Source organism: Borostomias antarcticus (genome assembly GCF_949987555.1).
Source record: "Borostomias antarcticus genome assembly, chromosome: 22".
Taxonomy (NCBI): Eukaryota; Metazoa; Chordata; class Actinopteri; order Stomiiformes; family Stomiidae; genus Borostomias; species Borostomias antarcticus.
The window spans coordinates 10,578,839-10,598,255 of record NC_140255.1 but is presented as its reverse complement, the minus strand read 5'-3'; the positions used below and the strand labels follow the sequence as shown (position 1 = coordinate 10,598,255).

General features: G+C 47.1%; 2 protein-coding genes across 5 annotated transcripts; one reads left to right on the top strand and one right to left on the bottom strand.

Moving 5' to 3' along the window:
• Positions 1-3,768: 3,768 nt before the first annotated feature.
• Positions 3,769-5,543, bottom strand: kcng3 (potassium voltage-gated channel, subfamily G, member 3; the record flags this gene model as incomplete). Its single annotated transcript, XM_084455883.1, has 2 exons — positions 3,769-4,414; positions 4,921-5,543. The coding sequence occupies 2 exons, from the start codon at positions 5,541-5,543 to the stop codon at positions 3,769-3,771; spliced, it is 1,269 nt and encodes a 422-aa protein (XP_084312009.1).
• Positions 5,544-6,509: 966 nt separating this feature from the next.
• mta3 (metastasis associated 1 family, member 3) lies at positions 6,510-18,680 on the top strand (the record flags this gene model as incomplete). Of its 4 annotated transcripts, none has more annotated exons than XM_084455877.1 (19): positions 6,510-6,729; positions 8,712-8,779; positions 9,329-9,422; positions 9,582-9,708; positions 9,829-9,892; positions 10,059-10,176; positions 10,265-10,367; positions 10,509-10,608; positions 10,728-10,916; positions 11,191-11,265; positions 11,495-11,553; positions 11,686-11,810; positions 12,579-12,736; positions 13,119-13,356; positions 15,372-15,464; positions 15,610-15,771; positions 15,876-15,904; positions 16,035-16,153; positions 18,509-18,680. In XM_084455877.1, exons 1-19 carry the CDS (start codon positions 6,702-6,704, stop codon positions 18,678-18,680), a joined length of 2,121 nt encoding a protein of 706 aa, XP_084312003.1. In that variant the 5' UTR covers positions 6,510-6,701. The 4 variants fall into 4 exon arrangements, with proteins under 4 accessions (XP_084312003.1, XP_084312002.1, XP_084312001.1 ...); XM_084455876.1 differs by having other exon boundaries at positions 15,876-15,907; XM_084455875.1 differs by lacking the exon at positions 15,876-15,904 and having other exon boundaries at positions 16,000-16,153.
• Between the last annotated feature and the right edge of the window lie 737 nt (positions 18,681-19,417).

The window sequence follows — 19,417 nt, the reverse complement described above, 5'->3', positions numbered from 1 at the left end:
TGACACATATTTTCAGCCGTAGCCTTTATGTCTATTTAATGCCTGAGCAATCGGGGGAGAAGGGCCTTGGTCAGGGAGGTGACCAAGAACCCGATGGTCAATGGACAGGTCTGTGAATGTTCTTGAGTGGCCCAGCCAGAGCCCAGACTGGAACCCGATTGAACATCTCTGGAAAGACCTAAAAATAGCTGTGCAGCAACACTCCCCATTTAACCTGACAGCTTGAGAGGATCTGCAGAGAAGAATGGGGGGGGGGGAAGCCCAAATACAGGTATGGCAAGCTTGTAGCATCATAGCCAAGAAGGCTTGAGGCTGTAATCACTGCCAAACACCCCGTTTACACCTTGCATTAAAATGCGTCTTGTATCGAGATTGTATCTAGATAATGATTTAGCCTGATTACATTTACACCTGGCATTAATATGCGTTTCGATTATCTTCAACCCGATCCGTTTGAGATCTGATCGACTCTGTCCAGCTGACAATCGAACGTCACATCCTGTTTGTGCTTGAATGTTTTAGTCCGACCAAATTGAGAGTAGACACTTTTGTCTCGTCTGGACTCCAACCTTGACCAGGATCCATTTTAATGCTTTCTTGCTAGCTGCCATGGAAGCCTGCTCCTTGCTGGTTTGGAGCCGGCGCGTTCCAACGGCTACGTATTTCCGCCCATGTTGTTGATATGTGGATTAAAAACGCATTTCCATTTACACTTATATTAAATGTGGTCGAAATAAGTCCCTGACCACCTCCGGATTTGGTTTGGCCGATCGGATCGCAATCCGTCCTCAAAATGTTTTGGGCGCATTTACACCTGTATTTTCATGTGGTTTAGCACGATCAGATTGCAATCTGATCACCAAAAATGCATTTTAATGCAAGGTGTAAATGGGGTCAAAGGTGCCTCAACAAAGTACTGAATAAAGGGTATGAATACTTATGTACGTGTGATGTTTCAGTATTTTTATTTTTAATACATTTGCAAAAATCAACCGTTTTTTCACTTTGTCATTATGGGGTATTGTGTGTAGATTGTTGAGAAAAAAAAATATTTAATCCATTTTGGAATAAGGCTGTAACAAAATGTGGAAAAAGCTATGGGGTGTGAATACTTTCCGGATGCACGACAGACAGACAGACAGACAGACAGACAGACAGACAGACAGACAGACAGACAGATAGATAGATAGATAGATAGATAGATAGATAGATAGATAGATAGATAGATAGATAGATAGATAGATAGATAGATAGATAGATAGATAGATAGATAGATAGGAACCTTTATTTAGACAGGGAAGAACATACTGAGACCAGGTCCCTTATGTGCCCTGCTTACAAACAACATATATAGTAATTCAGTGTCAGAGTACAGAAAATACAACAAAAAAGAAAACAGTGACAGCATGCACGCAACAATGACAGTGTACCAACTGGCAAAGACTTACAGTAATACAGTAGCACAGTAAGAAAAATACAAAGTATTTAGGGAGGTGGTGAATTACAAAAGGAGATGATGAAACTATAATTTCTATGACACGGACAATTGAGGAGAGTCATTTGTTCTGTTTTCTGGATATCCAGAATTGAAAGAAAGTACTCAGGGGCCCTTCTACTTTTCACACAGAATTTAGTGCTCCGGTTGTCAAATACTATACACATAAATATCACTTAAAACATTTAATAAACTAATATGAATATACATCATGGGTAGGGGACAATATGTTTAATCTAGCTTGCTTTAATTTTAAGCCTATTTACAACATTTCACCATACAGTGCACAACACATACTATTTACAATAGACACAATTAATGAAAGTCCACTAACACGCTCAGACCAGTTCTATTAACTATACATCCTCTATTGTCAATTATATGAATGAAAGGAGAAACATTTAAGGCTGTTTTCCTTATAAAATGACAGTTACAGTTCTTCTTTTTTTGGATCAGCTTTCCATTACATAACTGCAGGTAGGTTCTGACTGCTACACTTTTGACGCTAACAGACAGCCTATTGATGCGGTTTTCTGAATACCTGCGGTGACAGTATGAATCCATGATGAAAACTCAAATGATTTAAGTTGTTTTAAAATTGGGTATTTCAGTCTCCCACCATGTGGGATGGGAACAACCATTATCAAATTACCTTCTAAAAGATATATTTTGTTTCTAAATAAGGTTTGAATATTGTGGCAGTATATTTATTAGTAGCTACCTTCTTGAGCCAATATTAGCAGTGTGTGTGGAGAAGGAGGAATGGCAGCAGGAGGAAAAGAAGAAGGAGGAGAGCAAGGGATAGTGTTGTGTGGGAGAGGTGTTGGTTCGTCTGTTTGGATCACACGTCGCTCCTTATCAAATTATGTCGCTGGTGTGGTGAAACACAGGCAGGACAGATGGCCCTGCCTGAATAATGGGCTGATGTTTGTCAGGCTGACCATGTGTGTGTACAGTACGTGTGTGTGTGTGTGTGTGTGTGTGTGTGTGTGTGTGTGTGTGTGTGTGTGTGTGTGCATGTGTGTGTGTGTGTAGGGTTGAGAGTCACAGTATGTGTTAGTCTAGTGGGTATGGTGTGCGTCTGTGGGCTGTGTTGGAAAAGTGCTTGAATACAGCATTGATGCTTGATAGACTGTGTGAGAGTGTACTATTATGTGATTGACAGCTGTCATTAAACTGAATATGTTGCCTTGGAGACAGAGCAATACATAATTTGTCATTCTGTGTTCACTCATGGAGAATCTGATGATTCTTGTGCTGAGCTCATCTCTTTTGTGTGTGCTGCTGTCTCTCTGTCGGGTTGTCTCATCCTCTTTGCCTTGTCTCTTGTCTCTCTCTGTCTCCACATCTCTCTCATCCTCTTTGCCTTGTCTCTTGTCTCTCTCTGTCTCCACATCTCTCTCATCCTCTTTGCCTTGTCTCTCTCTGTCTCCACATCTCTCTCATCCTCTTTGCCTTGTCTCTTGTCTCTCTCTGTCTCCACATCTCTCTCATCCACTTTGCCTTGTCTCTTGTCTCTCTCTGTCTCCACATCTCTCTCATCCTCTTTGCCTTGTCTCTTGTCTCTCTCTGTCTCCACATCTCTCTCACACTCTTTGTTTTCCCATTTCTGTTTGTTTCTCATCTACTTGTCCGTCTGACCTGTTTTCTCGTCACCCCCTCTCCTCTCTCTCTCTCCTCCCTCTCCCTTCCTCATATGACTCTCTCGTTTCCCACTGGGGCACCATAGTAACAGCACATCTGGGTCACACACTTGTGTCACTGTCTGGGGGCAGGGCTCTTGACATAGCACAAACACACGCACACACACAAACACACACACACACACACCTGCCCATTTTCTTTGTTACCGTGAGACTGCAATGCAAACAGTAGCTGGGATTAAATATGAAGTGAAATGTGATATGATGTATTTGTGTATGTAAGTGTGTGTATGTGTGTGTGTGTGCATGTTCTCTCCTGTCCAGATGGTGGTATATGGTGGAGACAATAAAGTCAGTCAGAACAGGTTTCAACCCAGACCATAAAGAGGATGTGAGGGATTGTCAACATGAGCAGGACGCAGGACACAGGATGATGGGATAAATAGTCCAAACACAAATGGGTGAGTCTAAACAGGTCACGCCTGCTGTCAGTACAGAGACAGTTCATCAGTATGAGAGGAGAGGATCCACCCTGTCGAGAGGGAGAAGTCACTGATTCATTAGTCCACGGATCTGTATAGGCGCTCTTCTGGGCTCCTGCAGGTTTGTGAAGGGGTTCAGAGGAGAGACTCAGTACAGTATCTGGGCTGACAGGCTGCGCGTGTACCTAGCTGAACGGAGCTTGAGTTCCTGGTAGCACTGCACAAAGCTGTGGTAGATGAAGGTGATAGGCAGTGCCAGGAGAACGATGCCGCTCACCACACACAGCCCCCCCAGCACGCGCCCCCCCACCGTCACCGGGTACACGTCGCCGTACCCCACCGTCGTCATGGAGATGATCACCCACCAGGCAGCGGCTGGGATGCTAGCGTAGTCATGGTTACTACTCCCCAGGTCCAGGCTGTGCTCCAACAGCTGGGCCAGGGCACTGTAGATTGCCATGGCGACGCAGACAAACACTAGCAGCATGATCATCTCCCTGTGGCATCGCCGAAGCGTCATCCCCAGGGTCTGCAGACCCAGGAAATGGCGAGCCAGCTTCATCAGCCAGAAAACACGCATCATCCTCAGCACCCTCAGTGCCACGCCGGCACCTCCCAACCCCGCCCCTGGCAACCCTGCACCGGCCATCACCATGGTGATGTAGTAGGGAGAGATGGCCACCACGTCAATGAGGTTTAGCGGACGACGAAGGAAGTCCCACTTGTTCCGGGCCACAAGAAAACGCACCACACACTCGGCTGTGAACCAGCCAATACACACTGCTTCCACAACCCTATGGAAGGGGGTAAGAGCGAAGGTGAGTGATTACATAGGGGAATGGACTGGAGAGGAAATAAATGGTTGGTATTACAAAGTAGTGCTCAACAGGAGGTCTAAATGTCCATACTATTGTCAGAGGAGAGGACAGAGACACAAATGGAGAGATATGAAGACTGAGGAGAGGCATGTCAGCCGCAGGAGCAGAACACAGGAAGAGAAATGAGCTGCTCCTCACTTGGCTCTTAAATATTTCCTTTGTCTCTCATTGTGTGTGTGTGTGTGTGTGTGTGTGTGTGCTTGTGTGTGACTGAGTGAGAGAGAGAGACAGTGATTAAGAGAGAGAGAGAGAGATACTTTCAACAGACAATCTGCCCAATGGCAACAGTGTATCCTAAATTACGCACACTTTCCCTGTCCTTGCCAGGGTCTTCTCAGTATAGGAAAAGTCACTATCAAACTCTTTGTGCTAGTTTAGAGAACATATGTGCAATAACGAACAGCGCACCCGGGCTATCCTACCTGTGCTCTTCCACTGTGTTGCGTTTAGCCGTGTCCCAGTCTGGTAGGGTACTGGCACACAGCATCACCATGGACACGATCACGAAAATCACGGATATCGAAGCCAGAACCTGCGCCGCGATCGATGAATTCGGTTCCTCGAACGTCTTGCGCATCCTCTCGAGCCACCTTGCGCGCCATGGGTCCGTCGCGTACTCTGGCTGGGTTGCACACTGGGACTCGTCCCCCGGGGCTCGCAGGTCCTCCTCGGACAGACTAGAGATGCCGATTTCAGACATACGATCGTCCAGAAGCCTCTGGCAGCAGAACTCCAGGTGCGCGCTCTCGAGTCCCCAATAGACCATTTCGGTGTAGAAAGAGAGCTCGCACACCCCGGGGACTAAGCGGAGTTTGCCAGAGCGCACGTACAGCATGATGAACACAAACGCCTGTGCATGTCGGTCAAAGAAGAACTCGTTCAAGTCCCGGTCATAATCGTCGCAGAGCTCGAGGACCTCTTTTTCGGAAGCGCAAGCATGCAAGCGGCTCACGCGCCTCAGGGGGAAATCCCGAATCACCTCGCGGGGGAATGCATACCGGGTCCCCCCCACGTTAAGCACGCAGATGCTCTTTCCGAACTTCATCTCCCGTTGGAAGCCACTTATTCCACCTTAAAGACCTCTTCCGTTGAACCACAAGAGACGTCGGAGAATCCGGGCCAGTGAAAGAGTTTCACCCTCTTTGGAGCTTTATCCGGATGCTGCTCGGGAGATGTTTGAGATCATGGTGCGCAAAGTGGCAGGATGCAAACAGTCCTTTCCGCTCGGCGCAGTCCTCAGCTCTGCACACTTAAATTGGGGGCTAGTCCAACCAGAGCAGTGATGTCACAAACTCTCTATCAACACACACACACATATCCACACATATCCTTTCCGCTCGGTGCAGTCCTCAGCTCTGCACTTAAATTGGGGGCTAGTCCAACCAGAGCAGTGATGTCACAAACTCTCTATCAACACACACACACATATCCACACATATCCTTTCCGCTCGGTGCAGTCCTCAGCTCTGCACTTAAATTGGGGGCTAGTCCAACCAGAGCAGTGATGTCACAAACTCTCTATCAACACACACACACATATCCACACGAAATACTTGCTAAACCCGAACATCAAGGCCAGTTAATAGCAATAGGGAAGCTGCAGTTGACCAATAGCCCATAGCCTTCTGATTAAGCTTCGTTCTACATCGAAATGATAATGACATAAGCTTTACCTGACCAAACCAAATTAGAAACTAAAATGGCACATCTGTCAGACAACCATAAGTGCATAGCCTATGAATTGGCACCATAATAAAATAATTGCAGACAATGTGCATTAGGCTAGCCTATGTCTGACAAACTTGAGCTTCAATAGGCGTGTAGGCTGTTATAGTGTAGCCTGTGTGTGTGTGTGTGTGTACGTGCGCGCGCGCGCCTGTGCATGCGTGCGTGTGTGTGTGTGTGTTGTGTACGTCGCAGTCGCTCGTTCCCTCCCCCTCTCTCCGTCACCAGTGGTTTCGGGTTGATCCGAGTCCTTTTGGCGAGTGAGTTTACTGTATTGTACTGTGAAGACATAGGGAGGGGGGTAGCCTACCTACATTAGGCCACCAAAATCTCCCGCCCAACTCCACTTTCAAGTCCCGCGACCACAACATCTAATATCAGCACGTTCTTAATCGCAGTATTATATATCGGTGTGATAATTTAGTCTCTTTTTTTCGTTAGTTTATGGTTTGCGTTTCAACACTCCGGGAGGGCAGAAATGGCGGCCAACATGTACCGGGTCGGAGGTATGTCAGTGGTTTTTAATGAAGTCGAAACATGCCAATTGTAGTGTCGCTCAGCCTGTGCTTCTTGATGTTCTTGCCCTTGTGTCGCCGTAGCGCATTTTTTCCATAATGAAAGAGCACATGGTGGCTTCATAATGGGGGCAAATGTGCGTATTTAGCATTTTTTGGCATTCAAATATGGGTCAGGCCTCACGTCTACCGTGGCCATTCCAGCTAGCAGCTAGCTAACATGCTTGCCATACAAAACCATTTAGCTAGCGTTTTTGCTAGCAAGCTACCTTTTCTAAAAGACTACTACACAATTATTTGCTGATATTCTCTCGTCTGAGTCCATACAGCACTGTAGGGTTTACTCTGTGCCTTGTTGATCGCCTTTTGTCGATGCTGTTTGGGAGATGTGCCTTTGTATGTGCCTCCCTTTTGGCAGGCATCCATTTATTACGAGTGCTTACGGGTTAGCTATTCAGCTAGCTCTCTCCGTGGCCATCGGTGCACGCTTTTAAAATTCACCATAACTGAGCATAATCAAATTCCAATACATTGTTGGCTATCTGTATAGAAGCAGGAGTCAGATGTTTTGTTGGATGATTTCAGTGATGCATGTGCAGTTAGCTGTCCCCGTATCTGTGCTAGCCAGCTAGCTCCTCTGGCTAACGTTAGCGCTGCCATGGACTTCCACATCATTGTCTCTCTTCTCATGGCGTCGTTGCGTTTTAGTTGACTTGATTATTTCACGTTCACGTTCTGTCCCTTTTCCCCCAGTATCTGTATTGGGAATCATAACCAGCATAGACAAACGCCCCTGACATGCATATAAGAAACTGAGTCTGCCTTTGTTTCCAGTTTTAGTGTTTGAATTTGATTTGACAACAATGTAGCTTTTTACGATGCTTCGGCTTGGCTGTTAAGTATTGGAATGTCAGATCACATGATGTTCTCACTTGTCATTTCGACGTTATAACGTTAGCTAGCTTAGCTGGTTCACACTTAGCTGTTTTATATGATGCGGACGGAGTTGTCTAACTCTGCTGCTGTGCAGTGTCAGCTAGCCACCTGAGAGAGGGGAGGCCTGTCCGCCTGATGGGTCGACTTTGGGGTCAGCTGAGGCCGCGTTTGACTGGTGCAGGAACCATTCGCTTCATGGTGACTGACCGGCAGGTGACCGTCAGAGAATTGTTGCTGCCTGTCTGCAGAGCTAGTGTTTGATAAAGATAAAGTTTGATGGGTAGAATGACTAAACTATGTGCAGGTTTTATACGTTTCATGCAGGTGGTTTTATGGTCACTGATTCACAGATGTATTTTCAGTTGACAAGTGTGCAAGGTTTGCATGTCTAGGGGTCATTATGGACCAGTCATGTGACTACAGAGCCACTGGCTATTCCAGTGTCCAACTCTGTCCTAATATCCAACAGTTTCGGATGGTCTCCAGAGACCAGACTCCCAGTAAAAGCCTGTTTGAGAGAGTTTGCCTGTTTGACGCGCTCACTTGCGGCACAGTGGCGCAGGACTTGGCACTGTCGCCTCAACAGCAAGAAGGTCTCTCTGGCCTTTCTGTGCGGCGTTTGCATGTTCTCCCTGTGTTTGCAAGGGTTTCCTCCTAAGAACCCAATACAAAAAACATGCAGAAGAACAGATGCTCTTCAGTCCCTGACCAGGACTTGGACAGAGCACTTGGACTTGACCCCCTGGCACTACTGATGCCCACTGGTCCTGGCTGCCCCTGGAGGAGAACAGCTTGGATGGGAAAATGCAGAGTACAAATTCCACTCTCGACCACTGAAGATGTGTGTGTGTGCTGTGTGGCTCTACACTCGCGTGTGTGTGCGTCACGTGTGGCCAATAAAGACCCCTCAAAGTCCAGAATTATTATTATTACCTGTTGACTGACAGGGATATGCTGCAGTTGATATGAGGGTTGATGAATTGTATTGTAGTAATGGATGGGCAATTGTGATGATTGCATTCTCTGATGTGTTGCAGACTACGTGTTCTTCGAGAATTCTTCCAGTAACCCTTACCTTATCCGCCGGATAGAAGAGCTCAACAAGGTATTGCACTCATGAGTGTGTGAGTGTTGGGATGAAAATATAGCTGGACAAAAAGGGTGTAGAATTACGGGTAGTGTGCCCAAGGGTGAATATCTTGAATACTTTTCTGTGACACTGCCCCCCAGCTCTCCTGCAGTACTGTATGTGTTGCTGTGTGTGTAATTTGAGACAAACAGACAGATAACTACTCCCAACTGTCGCATACAGGTGACACAGGTGAGAAGCGGCACCCCCATGGATTGTGTGTGTGTGTGTATGTTCCTTCTTCCTCCCTACTCCTCCTCCTCATCTTCTGATCAGTTTCTGCTTTTAATCTCAGACAAGTGAAGTACCCTGTCGGCATGATCATGCAGTCAATTCAATCAATGAATCAGTCAGGAGCTGGAGCAGTCAGTTTGCCATGGCTACACAGTATGTTACACAACATAGGAGCAAGGTCTCATGGGAAATCAGGGGCTGATGATTATCAGGGCTGGTGTTTCTTTGTTGTGTCTTCAGTGTACCTTCTCTTACTGTTTCTCTTTGTGTGCGTGTGTCTGTCCGTTCCAGACGGCCAGTGGGAATGTAGAAGCGAAGGTTGTGTGTTTCTACAGGAGGAGAGACATCTCGCACAGCCTCATCCAGCTGGCAGACAAGCATGCAAGTCAGTGTCTGTGTGTGTGCGCATATCTGTGTGGTTGTATGCTTACACCATTCTGCTTTTCTGTGAGTCTTGGTGTAATAGCAGGGTGTGTGTGTGTGTGTCTGCGCGTGTGTGTGTGTGCGTGTGTGTGCGTGTGTGTGTGTGTGTGTGTATACACAGAGGATCTGGAGGAGGAGAAGGAGAGTCCATCGGAGGCAGAGTTAACAGACAAACAGAAGCACCAGCTCCGCCACAGAGAACTGTTCCTCTCTCGGCAGTATGAGAGTCTTCCAGCCACACACATAAGGTACACACAAGTGGACTCCAGCGTCAAGCTGTGAAGAAGGCACTGCCCATGGATGCACACTTACCCAGCCATGAATGCACAATTGAGCTGCTGCTCACCTCTGATCTCCTCCTCTCCCAGGGGAAAGTGCAGTGTGGCGTTGCTGAACGAGACGGAAGCTGTCCTGTCCTACCTCGACAAAGAGGTGAGTCATACCACAGCCGGAGGCTTTCCTCCTACGGTGGACACGACTGCCTCGCCAGTTTGACACTGACGTATTTGCTCATACATCATGTTTTGGTGTTGACTCCGACGTGTGTGTGTGTGTGTGTGTGTGTGCGTGTGTGTGTGCGTGCGTGTTGTCTCTCCAGGATACATTCTTCTACTCTCTGGTGTATGACCCAACACAGAAGACCCTGCTGGCTGACAAGGGAGAGATCAGAGTGGGGCCACGCTTTCAGGCGGATGTGCCAGAAATGCTACAGGAGGGTGAGAACACACACACACACACACACACACACAGATATGTGTATATTGGCACACAGACACACTCACCCGCCCCCATTGTGTCCTGTAGGTGAGGCAGATGAACGAGACCAGTCCAAGCTGGAGGAGAAGCTGTGGGATCCAGAGTGCCCTCTCACCACCAAACAGATTGACCAATTCCTGGTGGTGGCACGGTACAAACCCACCTCTGACCCCAACATAACCCCTGACCCCTCAGCCCCTGACCCTAACCCTGACCTTTCACGCCCATATCACCTTCTCCTGTGGTTGGCTTATGATATATAAAACAAGTGTGTGTGTGTGTGTGTTTGCAGGGCGGTGGGGACCTTTGCTCGAGCGTTGGACTGCAGCAGCTCAGTCAGACAGCCCAGCTTACACATGAGCGCAGCCGCGGCCTCACGAGACATTACACTGGTGAGACGCACGCACACACACATTTAACTACAAAATAGCAGACAGCATTAAATTAGAAAGTTTGCCTGCAGATAGATTGTAAACACATACTGTCTCCCTGTGTGCGTGTGTGTGTTTAGTTTCATGCGATGGACACGCTGCATCGTCACGGCTACGACCTGACCAGCGCGCTTAGTGTGTTGGTGCCGGCGGGGGGGCCGGTGCTGTGTAGAGACGAGATGGAGGAGTGGAGCGCCTCCGAAGCAGGCATGTTCGAAGAGGCACTGGAGAAATATGGAAAAGACTTCAATGACATCCGACAAGACTTCGTAAGTATGTGTGTGTGTGTGTGTGCGTGTGCGTGCGTGAACTGTGGGGAAAATGCACGAATGGGTTGTGGGTGTTTCTGCATCTGAAACTGTGTGCTCAGAATAACTGAAGTACAGTCTGTGATCATTTCTCTAGTTGGCCAGTTCTGCTCATGAATATTCATAACGGATATGGCACCCAGGCAGCAAGATGATTAGTTATTAATAACATCAGTTCTCTCTCTCGCTCTCACTCGCTCTCTCTCTCGCTCTGCACCCCTATTTCTCCCTCCAGCTCCCCTGGAAGTCCCTGACCAGTATCATAGAGTATTACTACATGTGGAAGACCACAGACAGATATGTCCAACAGGTGGGTCTGCTCATCTACACCTCCTCCCATGCCTGCAGAGGGGCGGGGCTTGGGTGTACGTTGGCAGGGAGTTTGTCTGGGATTTGGTGTCGGCTAAAAGAAAAAATGTGAATGTTTCCAGCCATAGTAATGTGGTAAACATGCTTTTGCGTTGCCAGCCTCGCCCTGGTCTGTGAGGTGGACCCCTGTCTCTGTCTCACTCCTGTCCTCTGTGTTTCTCTCTGGGCAGAAAAGACTGAAGGCAGCAGAAGCCGAAAGCAAACTCAAGCAGGTTTACATCCCCACATAGTACGTTCCTTTGTGGACATGTCTATGTATTTATGAGTAGATGCATTGCAAAACAATTTTAGTGTGTCTACCTTCAACCTTTTGCAAGAAAGAAGTTGCAGATATGTTTTAACTGACACTTTGTTTTCACAGTAATAAGCCCAACCCCAATCAGATCTCAATGACCAATGGGAAGATGGCGACGGTAAATGGGGCGGGGCCTGGGGCCTTCCACACAGCAGCAGGAGGAGGAGGGAGAGCGTGCGAGAGCTGCTACTGTGAGTACACCAGGCACGAGTGTGTGTGTGTTAGAGAGAGGGAAGATGAGACAGACAAGGAAGGTTGGTAATTACGCAAACCTTTAAATAAACCTTTCTGGGCAGGTTCTATAAAGCAGCTTCCTGGCTGGCCCCCAGGTGTGAAACACACATATGTTTGGACATGCCATACAACATAATGAACATTTAGACACGCCATACAACATAATGAACATTTAGATACACCATACAACATAATGAACATTTAGATACGCCATACAACATAATGAACATTTAGACACGCCATACAACATAATGAACATTTAGATACGCCATACAACATAATGAACATTTAGACACGCCATACAACATAATGAACATTTAGACACGCCATACAACATAATGAACATTTAGACATGCCATACAACATAATGAACATTTAGACATGCCATACAACATAATGAAAGGAAGCGAGTGCATAATGGAAGTTAAAGATGAGATTTGATCAGAGCTATTCACTGAGCCAGGAGGAAGTGCAGTTCAATCAGCACTGACATTATCAACACTAATCACTCCATCTGTCCCCACGCTGTCTACCACACACTGTTTTCACTGATTAACTATACATATTGATCCACAGGTATTGACAGTAGGTATTGATTATGTCTTGATGAGGTGTGTGCAGCAATTGATTAAATCACAATAGGGGGGAGTTGAGAGTAGGGGGAGAGTGAGGGAGCGAGTTTCTGGTTGTACTCCTGTGCTCCCTCTGCTGTCCTTTGTGTACAGCCATGCAGTCAGCCCAGTGGTACTCGTGGGGGCCTCCCAACATGCAGTGTCGCCTGTGTGTCTCGTGCTGGATGTACTGGAAGAAGTACGGTGGCCTGAAGATGCCAAGCAGAGCAGAGGGGCCAGAAGAGAGGACCTCCCCAACCCCGGCAACCAACGTGAGCTCCCCTGCCACCACCCTTTTTAAAACTTATTTAAACAAAACTAGCACACGTCTAGAAATCAGCCAAGCATTAAAGGGGCCCAGTCCCGCTTGTTTAAGATGATATTATTTGGGTTAAATGCTTAAATTATGTGTGTAGCTGTTTCCTTACACGGAAGATGGAATCGCGGAAATGGCGGAAAAACTTCGGGTAAGGGCAAACACGGCAAATGACATCACTGGACTGCACTGCTTTTTTTCAGTGACTGACCGTGATTTTAAAAAGGCCTACACACAGAATTTAAACATTTAATCCAAATAATATCAACGGAAACAAGCGTTGACTGCCTCTTTAATGAACACAGTGTTTCTCATGTTCTTCCTCTTCCTCTCTGCAGGAGCCTCGTTCCCGGGGCCACGGTCCTCGCCAGTCCAGTCACATGGTGCCAGTGCGTAACAGCGGCAGCCCCAAGTCCTCCATGAAGACCAAGCAGGCCTTCCTGCTCCAGGCCACCCGCCTCACCAAGCTGGCCAGGCACGTGTGCCGTGACCTCATCAGGCTGCGTCGCGCCGCGCGCCGCCCCTTTGTGCCCATTAACTGTGGGGCAATAAAGGCAGGGGCCATAAAGGCAGAGTGTAAGCAGAGCTCTTTCAATTCCTAACTTCTGCCACACACACATACATACATACAGACTCTCACACTCACATTCATGCACACACACACACATTCATGCACACATACACACCATCCCCTCTTCACCCTGACGCCCCTCTTTCACCCCCCTCCTCTGCCTCCACCCACTTCGCTGCTCCCCCTCCTCCCCCTGTCTGTCTCTCTTTCTGTTTTTATTATTATTGTTATATTATTATTATTTTGTTTTTGTATTCTCCTCCCCCTGTTTCCAATAAAGACTGCCTGTCCCCATAACTATTGCGTTCTGATCATGTTTTCATTTGTCCGTCTGTTTTAATTTGATTTTGTTTTGGTCTTAAATCACTGTGAACTGAAAATTGCCATTGTTGCCATTTTAAACATCTCAAAGACATGTCTCTGTACAAGCAGGGTCTTTCTTTTACATGGTATGCATGTCTATATTAACACACATGACCACACAATACATAATCAATGTTCTTCCTATTATTGACTGTAGGTGATGGTGATATTATGAAATCCATATCGTAGTTTGAGATGTACATTTGCTAAGGTTAGATCTAAAGGAGGCATATTTTACTAAAAGAAGCTCTATTTTGCACAACACCCCAGAGGGGGCTAGCCTACTATGCTGTTACGGCTGATGTGATTCAGCTGGGAATGTTTCAACCAATAAGAATGAGTAGCCACTAGCCAATATAGTCCAGGGCTCAACTAGATTGTGTGTATGTGTTTGATGATCACCGAGCCTGTGTGTGCATTAGTTATTTTTCTGCTATTAATAGAGTGTGAGTGCCCATGAAAGATTGTGTGTTGTGTGAGGGATTGAGAGCTGTTATTTGGTTAGTAACAGGAGAGGAGGGAAGTGGATGGGGTTAGAGAGCTGAGGAGGAAGAGGGAGATTGTATAGATTTGTCAGTGAGAGTAGCGGGCTGTTGAACAGCCCTCATTGGCTCAGCCACAGACAACGCTCCATAAAACCACGATGGTCTAGTCATCGTTAGTTCGTTCCTCTGCTTTTCCCTTGTGGGTTTGAGGCTTTTCCTGGTTTTTTGTTGCCGCACCAACGCATTTGACCTCTGGGCTGTGTAGCCCTGCCGACATGCTCATATACACGGAAGAACCTTCCAGAGTCATCTTATAGAATCACTCTCACCTCTCTCGGCTCTCTTTCTCTCCTCTCTAATCGGCCTTTCAATACTTTCACCTCTTTCTCTCCCTCTCTTTCTTTCTCTGTGAATGTGAGAGTAGTGCTCTAATAAAATCACAGCTGAAACCATCCTATCCGAGTCCTTGTGCTTCATGTGTCTGTGTATCTGTCCATCACTCCACCACACTCACCGATTGGCTGTTGAGACCAGAGGACCAGACAAGGCCCACCCTTTACTACAGCATGGACTCTACTTCAATGCCTGCTGCCATCAACCACACCCTCACCATCCTGTGTGTGCTCTGGGGTGTGTGAACACGTGCATGTAGGCATGAGTGTGCATAATGGGATATTCTGTATGTGTGAGTTTGCCTGTTGGTGTGTGTGAGCAGCACCTTTCTGTTCTACACTTCCTGCCATGGATGGCGTCAATTCATCATGTTAAGGATTCATTCAATAAATATTTAATGAATTTACATTTGTATGGTTTTTCATAGGATTTCCTAGAACACTGAATTCAATTGGTCATATTTCTAATTTGAAATCACTTCCTGAAGTGAAAGCATACTGACACTAACTTGTACCATAATGCTCTCATGCTGTAGCTGACAGTAAATCATCAGGGTTAATATTTAATGAACTGTGGGGTTAGATTGAGGTCGGAGTGAGTGTTCATTTGAATATTAATATATCTGTCTACCAACACACATGCCAAGTCATACCAAGTCAGCTGAAGTCGGAGTGAAATACAGTATTTCTATGTTCTAGAGGGGGGTGCAGTGAGGATGTTACACTTGTTAGTAGATGTGATGCTGTGTGTGTGCTTGTGTCTGTATGTGTGTGATTTAGACATGTTGCGGGTGTCGGAAGGGCAGGGGGGCCGACCGCCGAGAACCAGGACCACCCAGAGGAGCACCCTGACCAGTGTTGTGCAGTTCCTAGGTAAAAATCACATCTTGGTAATACACACACACACACTGACTGACCTCTTCACCTAATGTCAATGCACACCATGTGGAGTTAATGTATGCTAATGTACTGTGTATCTATGTCCGAGACGTGTCATTGATGTGTTGCTGTGTTCCAGAGTCCCGCCCAGCAGCTCCTACCCCGCGCTCCCACCGTACCCCTGGCTTGCAAGCTCCTCCCCCTCGCCGTCTGCTCTCCTCACTCCCACACGGACCCCATGGCATGCTGGGAAAACGCAGCTACCACCACCACAGCAGATCTGAGTCAGAGAGACGCTCAGGTAAACACACGCACACACACACACACACACACACACACAAGTTACACTGAAATTCAGTCAAGCTGACCCTCTCTCTCCCGCCTCTTCTACTGTTCCTGCTAAAGAGAACCCAGGCCCCACAGCAGGTCCAGTGCTGGTGAGTAGCTTTCATGGCCTCCATGTGTTTATGCACTAATAGTGAGTTCCTTTGCTTAATGACTATGATCTAATGTTATTGGACAGACACAGTCAATGTTATTATTTTTCTGATTGGCTCTTACCAGCACAACGGCCGCAGCAGCAGCGGGAGCAACTCAAGGGGCGGGGTGATGATGCGCAAGCGACGCCCAAACTGGATCGACGCTCCTGACGACAGCTTCTTTCTGGTCACCCGGGAGACCAGGTAGGTGCGGCTGAGCTTTCTCTGGCCTCTGATTGGCCGCTGGGTGGATTCCGTGTGGGAATGGCGAGTGAATGGCGCCTGATGGCTGATGAGCAAGACTGACAGCTGACTGGGCTGATGGAGCCAGCTTCAAACAAGTCTTGACAGACAGAACCACAACATGGGAGATATTCTCATACTGATTACAATGTATGGAGAGTGTATGGAACAGATCTGTCATGCCCAGTGGCATGATAACTGGGTCATTGACCATGTTAGGAGGTTTTGACAGAAGAGTTGAGCTGAGAATAGAGGACAGATAGGTTCAGGGTCACCAAACCAAATTTTTCTCACAGAGGTTCTGATGCTGTAAATAATGGGACTCCACAGGTTTCCACAGAGATCCTCTCACCTGCTTATATACTCATACACATACATTATTCAAGCATTTCCACACATGCGACCATACGTGCATGTAGACATACACACCTGACCCCTGTCCTCTGACCTTTCCTTTACTCCATTGCATCTTGGGTCAGCGCGTGTTTGCACTTCCTGTGAGTGACTGGCTGCTTGTCTCATTTCAGTGCTGCAGCTGTTAGACACCTTCTCACGGTAAGCCCCTAACCCCGCATGCACACACACACACACACACACACACACACACTACCGGCACACACACATGCACAACACTGTATGTGAATGACACGCACACAAACACACACACACTGTCTCACAGTCACAAGCACAATCAGATGACCCTTGTAACCTGTGGAGTCTCATTCTCATATGTGTAGTTGACTTGTCAGATTCTACTGATAGTAGTCTAACGTTACACTATATCATCTGGTGTAGTGTTTAACAAACGCGCTTCTCATTCACACCAAGTATGTCACTGAGTGAAGAGTAGGGTTTGAGATGAGAGTTCCAGACAAACTCCGGATCCCACATACAGTATATACCTTTTGTATGAGAACTTGGTTATTTGAGAAACGGCAGAAGAAGAATGTCTCAGTAAAATTGTTAAAATGAAGCAAGGCACCCTGCTCTCCCACCAAGCCTCCGCCCCTCGCCCCCATGCGGACTGGCGGAGGCTAAATTTAGAGGATAACTGGTCTGAGAGGAAGCAGATTCACAGCATTTCTCTTGGTGGAAATATCATTACCCCATTACTGTATCACCATCCACATGCATCACCCATTTACTACTATCACTGGGAGGAAAACTGTGTGTGGTAGGTAGGTAGGTATAGTTGTAGGTGTGCCTATCTGTCTGTCTGTCTGTCTCTGTCTATCCATCCATCCATCCATCCATCTATATCTATCTATTTATCTATCTATCGTATCCATTCTCATGAGGAGCTGATTCCCAAGCCAGAGCCTCCGTTTCCAAGAATCATAAGCGAATGATGTAAAATATGCTAATCTGTGTCATCTGATTTGCCAGCACGAACAATGGATGATTGCAATGTTCCGCTCTCCTTCTTCCTTTGTTGAACAGGAAACAAGCTCTGACAGAGAGGAGAGAGAAAGAGGTGGATGGGGTTGGGGGTGCAGAGATAAGCTGTGGGGAGGGTTGTTGATAAAGATAGTAATGTTTGTGTAAGGAGTTTGAGGTACATCTATATCTGTGTATAATGAGAATCAGCAGTACAACCAATATTAGCACTGTGTGTCCTAAACTATTACATCAATGGAGGATAATATTTCAAATCACTCAAAGGGGAGAGGGACAATCTGTGATCTGTCTGTCTCTGTCTTTTTCTTTTTTCTCTCTCTCTCTCTCTCTCTCTCTCAAACACACACACACAAACACACACATACATATATACACTCCCTTCGCCAAATGATATGCATGTAGATTTGCAACTCAGAGCCGCACTATTATGGCTCCTTTATTAGTGGAAGGGAGTGTGTGAATTGAAGTCTCATGCTCATGCATTTTTCATGTAACTTTGATAGGTTCATCACTATTACTGATCACACACTCATGAAGAAACACAGATTCTAAAAGACACACACACACACACAATGTCTACATTACTCTGCCCTAACCCAATCAAAGTATTTAGTTGAAGGTAATTGACATGTTTTTCTGTTTGGACAAAAGAAAAACAATCCTGAGACTGCCCTGTTGCTGAGGAGAGAGCGAGGGAGAGAGAGAGAGAGAGAGAGAGAGGGAGGGAGGGAGAGAGAAGGAGAGAGGGAGGGAGGGAGAGAGTGTGTGTGAGAGAGAATGAGGCAGAGAGAGAAAGATAAGGAGAGGGAGGGAGGGAGGAAGAGTGTGGGGGGGGGGGGGGTTTGTTCAATCTATCATTTAGGCTGATGCAATATCCTGTTCTAACAGTGGTACTGATTCTACCCTTGTGTGTTCCAGGAGGGCCAGGCGTCTGCTCTCCAGATCGCAGCTGAGGCGCGCCTGTCGGCAGCCCTGTGAGCAGATCACCCTCCACAGGGTCTCCCAGGGCACACCACAGGGACTGCTCCTCGCCCCCCCACATCCGCACCCCAGCTTGAGGATGAGAGGACCCATCGTCATCCACGACTGACTCTCCACCATCGCTCACTCCCGCCCAATCCCATCCCCGAAAACCAATACCCAGCAGCCACTCTGGCATGACGTGAATGAAGTGATGTGCTGGGTCGCACTGGGAATAGACATCTGGCAGTTTTGCTCACCTGTACAGCTGACAGAAATATGTTTGTTTGTGTGTGTGTGTGTGTGTGTGTGTGTGCGTGCGTGTGCGTGTGAGAGTGTGTGTGTGCGTGCGCGCATGTGTGAGAGTGTGTGTGCGCGTGCGTGCGCACATGTGAGTGCTTGTGTGTGTGTGCGTGTGCGTGCGCGCGCACATGTGAGTGCTTGTGTGCATGGATGTGTGTGCTCCTCTGCTTTAAGTACAGACACAATGATAACTGTTTTTTTTCTTCTGAAATTACTAAATAGCAGTAAGCTATGAGGTTTTCTCATTTTGTATATGAGGTCAGACCTGTGTTGCTGATGGGGCCATGAGAGGAGAGAGAGAGCAGGCCCACTGAACTGAAACTGAAAAATAAACTAGACTGACCCAGCTATAACTACAATGTCATGTAGCCTGACCACACAGCTGATATGAGCTGATAACACCCCATAATCAGTATTATCTATCTTCTCTTGTCCTAGCAGTCCCTCCAGTTGTCATTTACCCCAGATGGAGCTGGTGTGGTCCAAAAGCAAGGCAGGGAGCAAACACTGCAAGCAGCTGCATAGAAATGCAGTCTACAGTATGAGTCTCTGTATAGTATACTC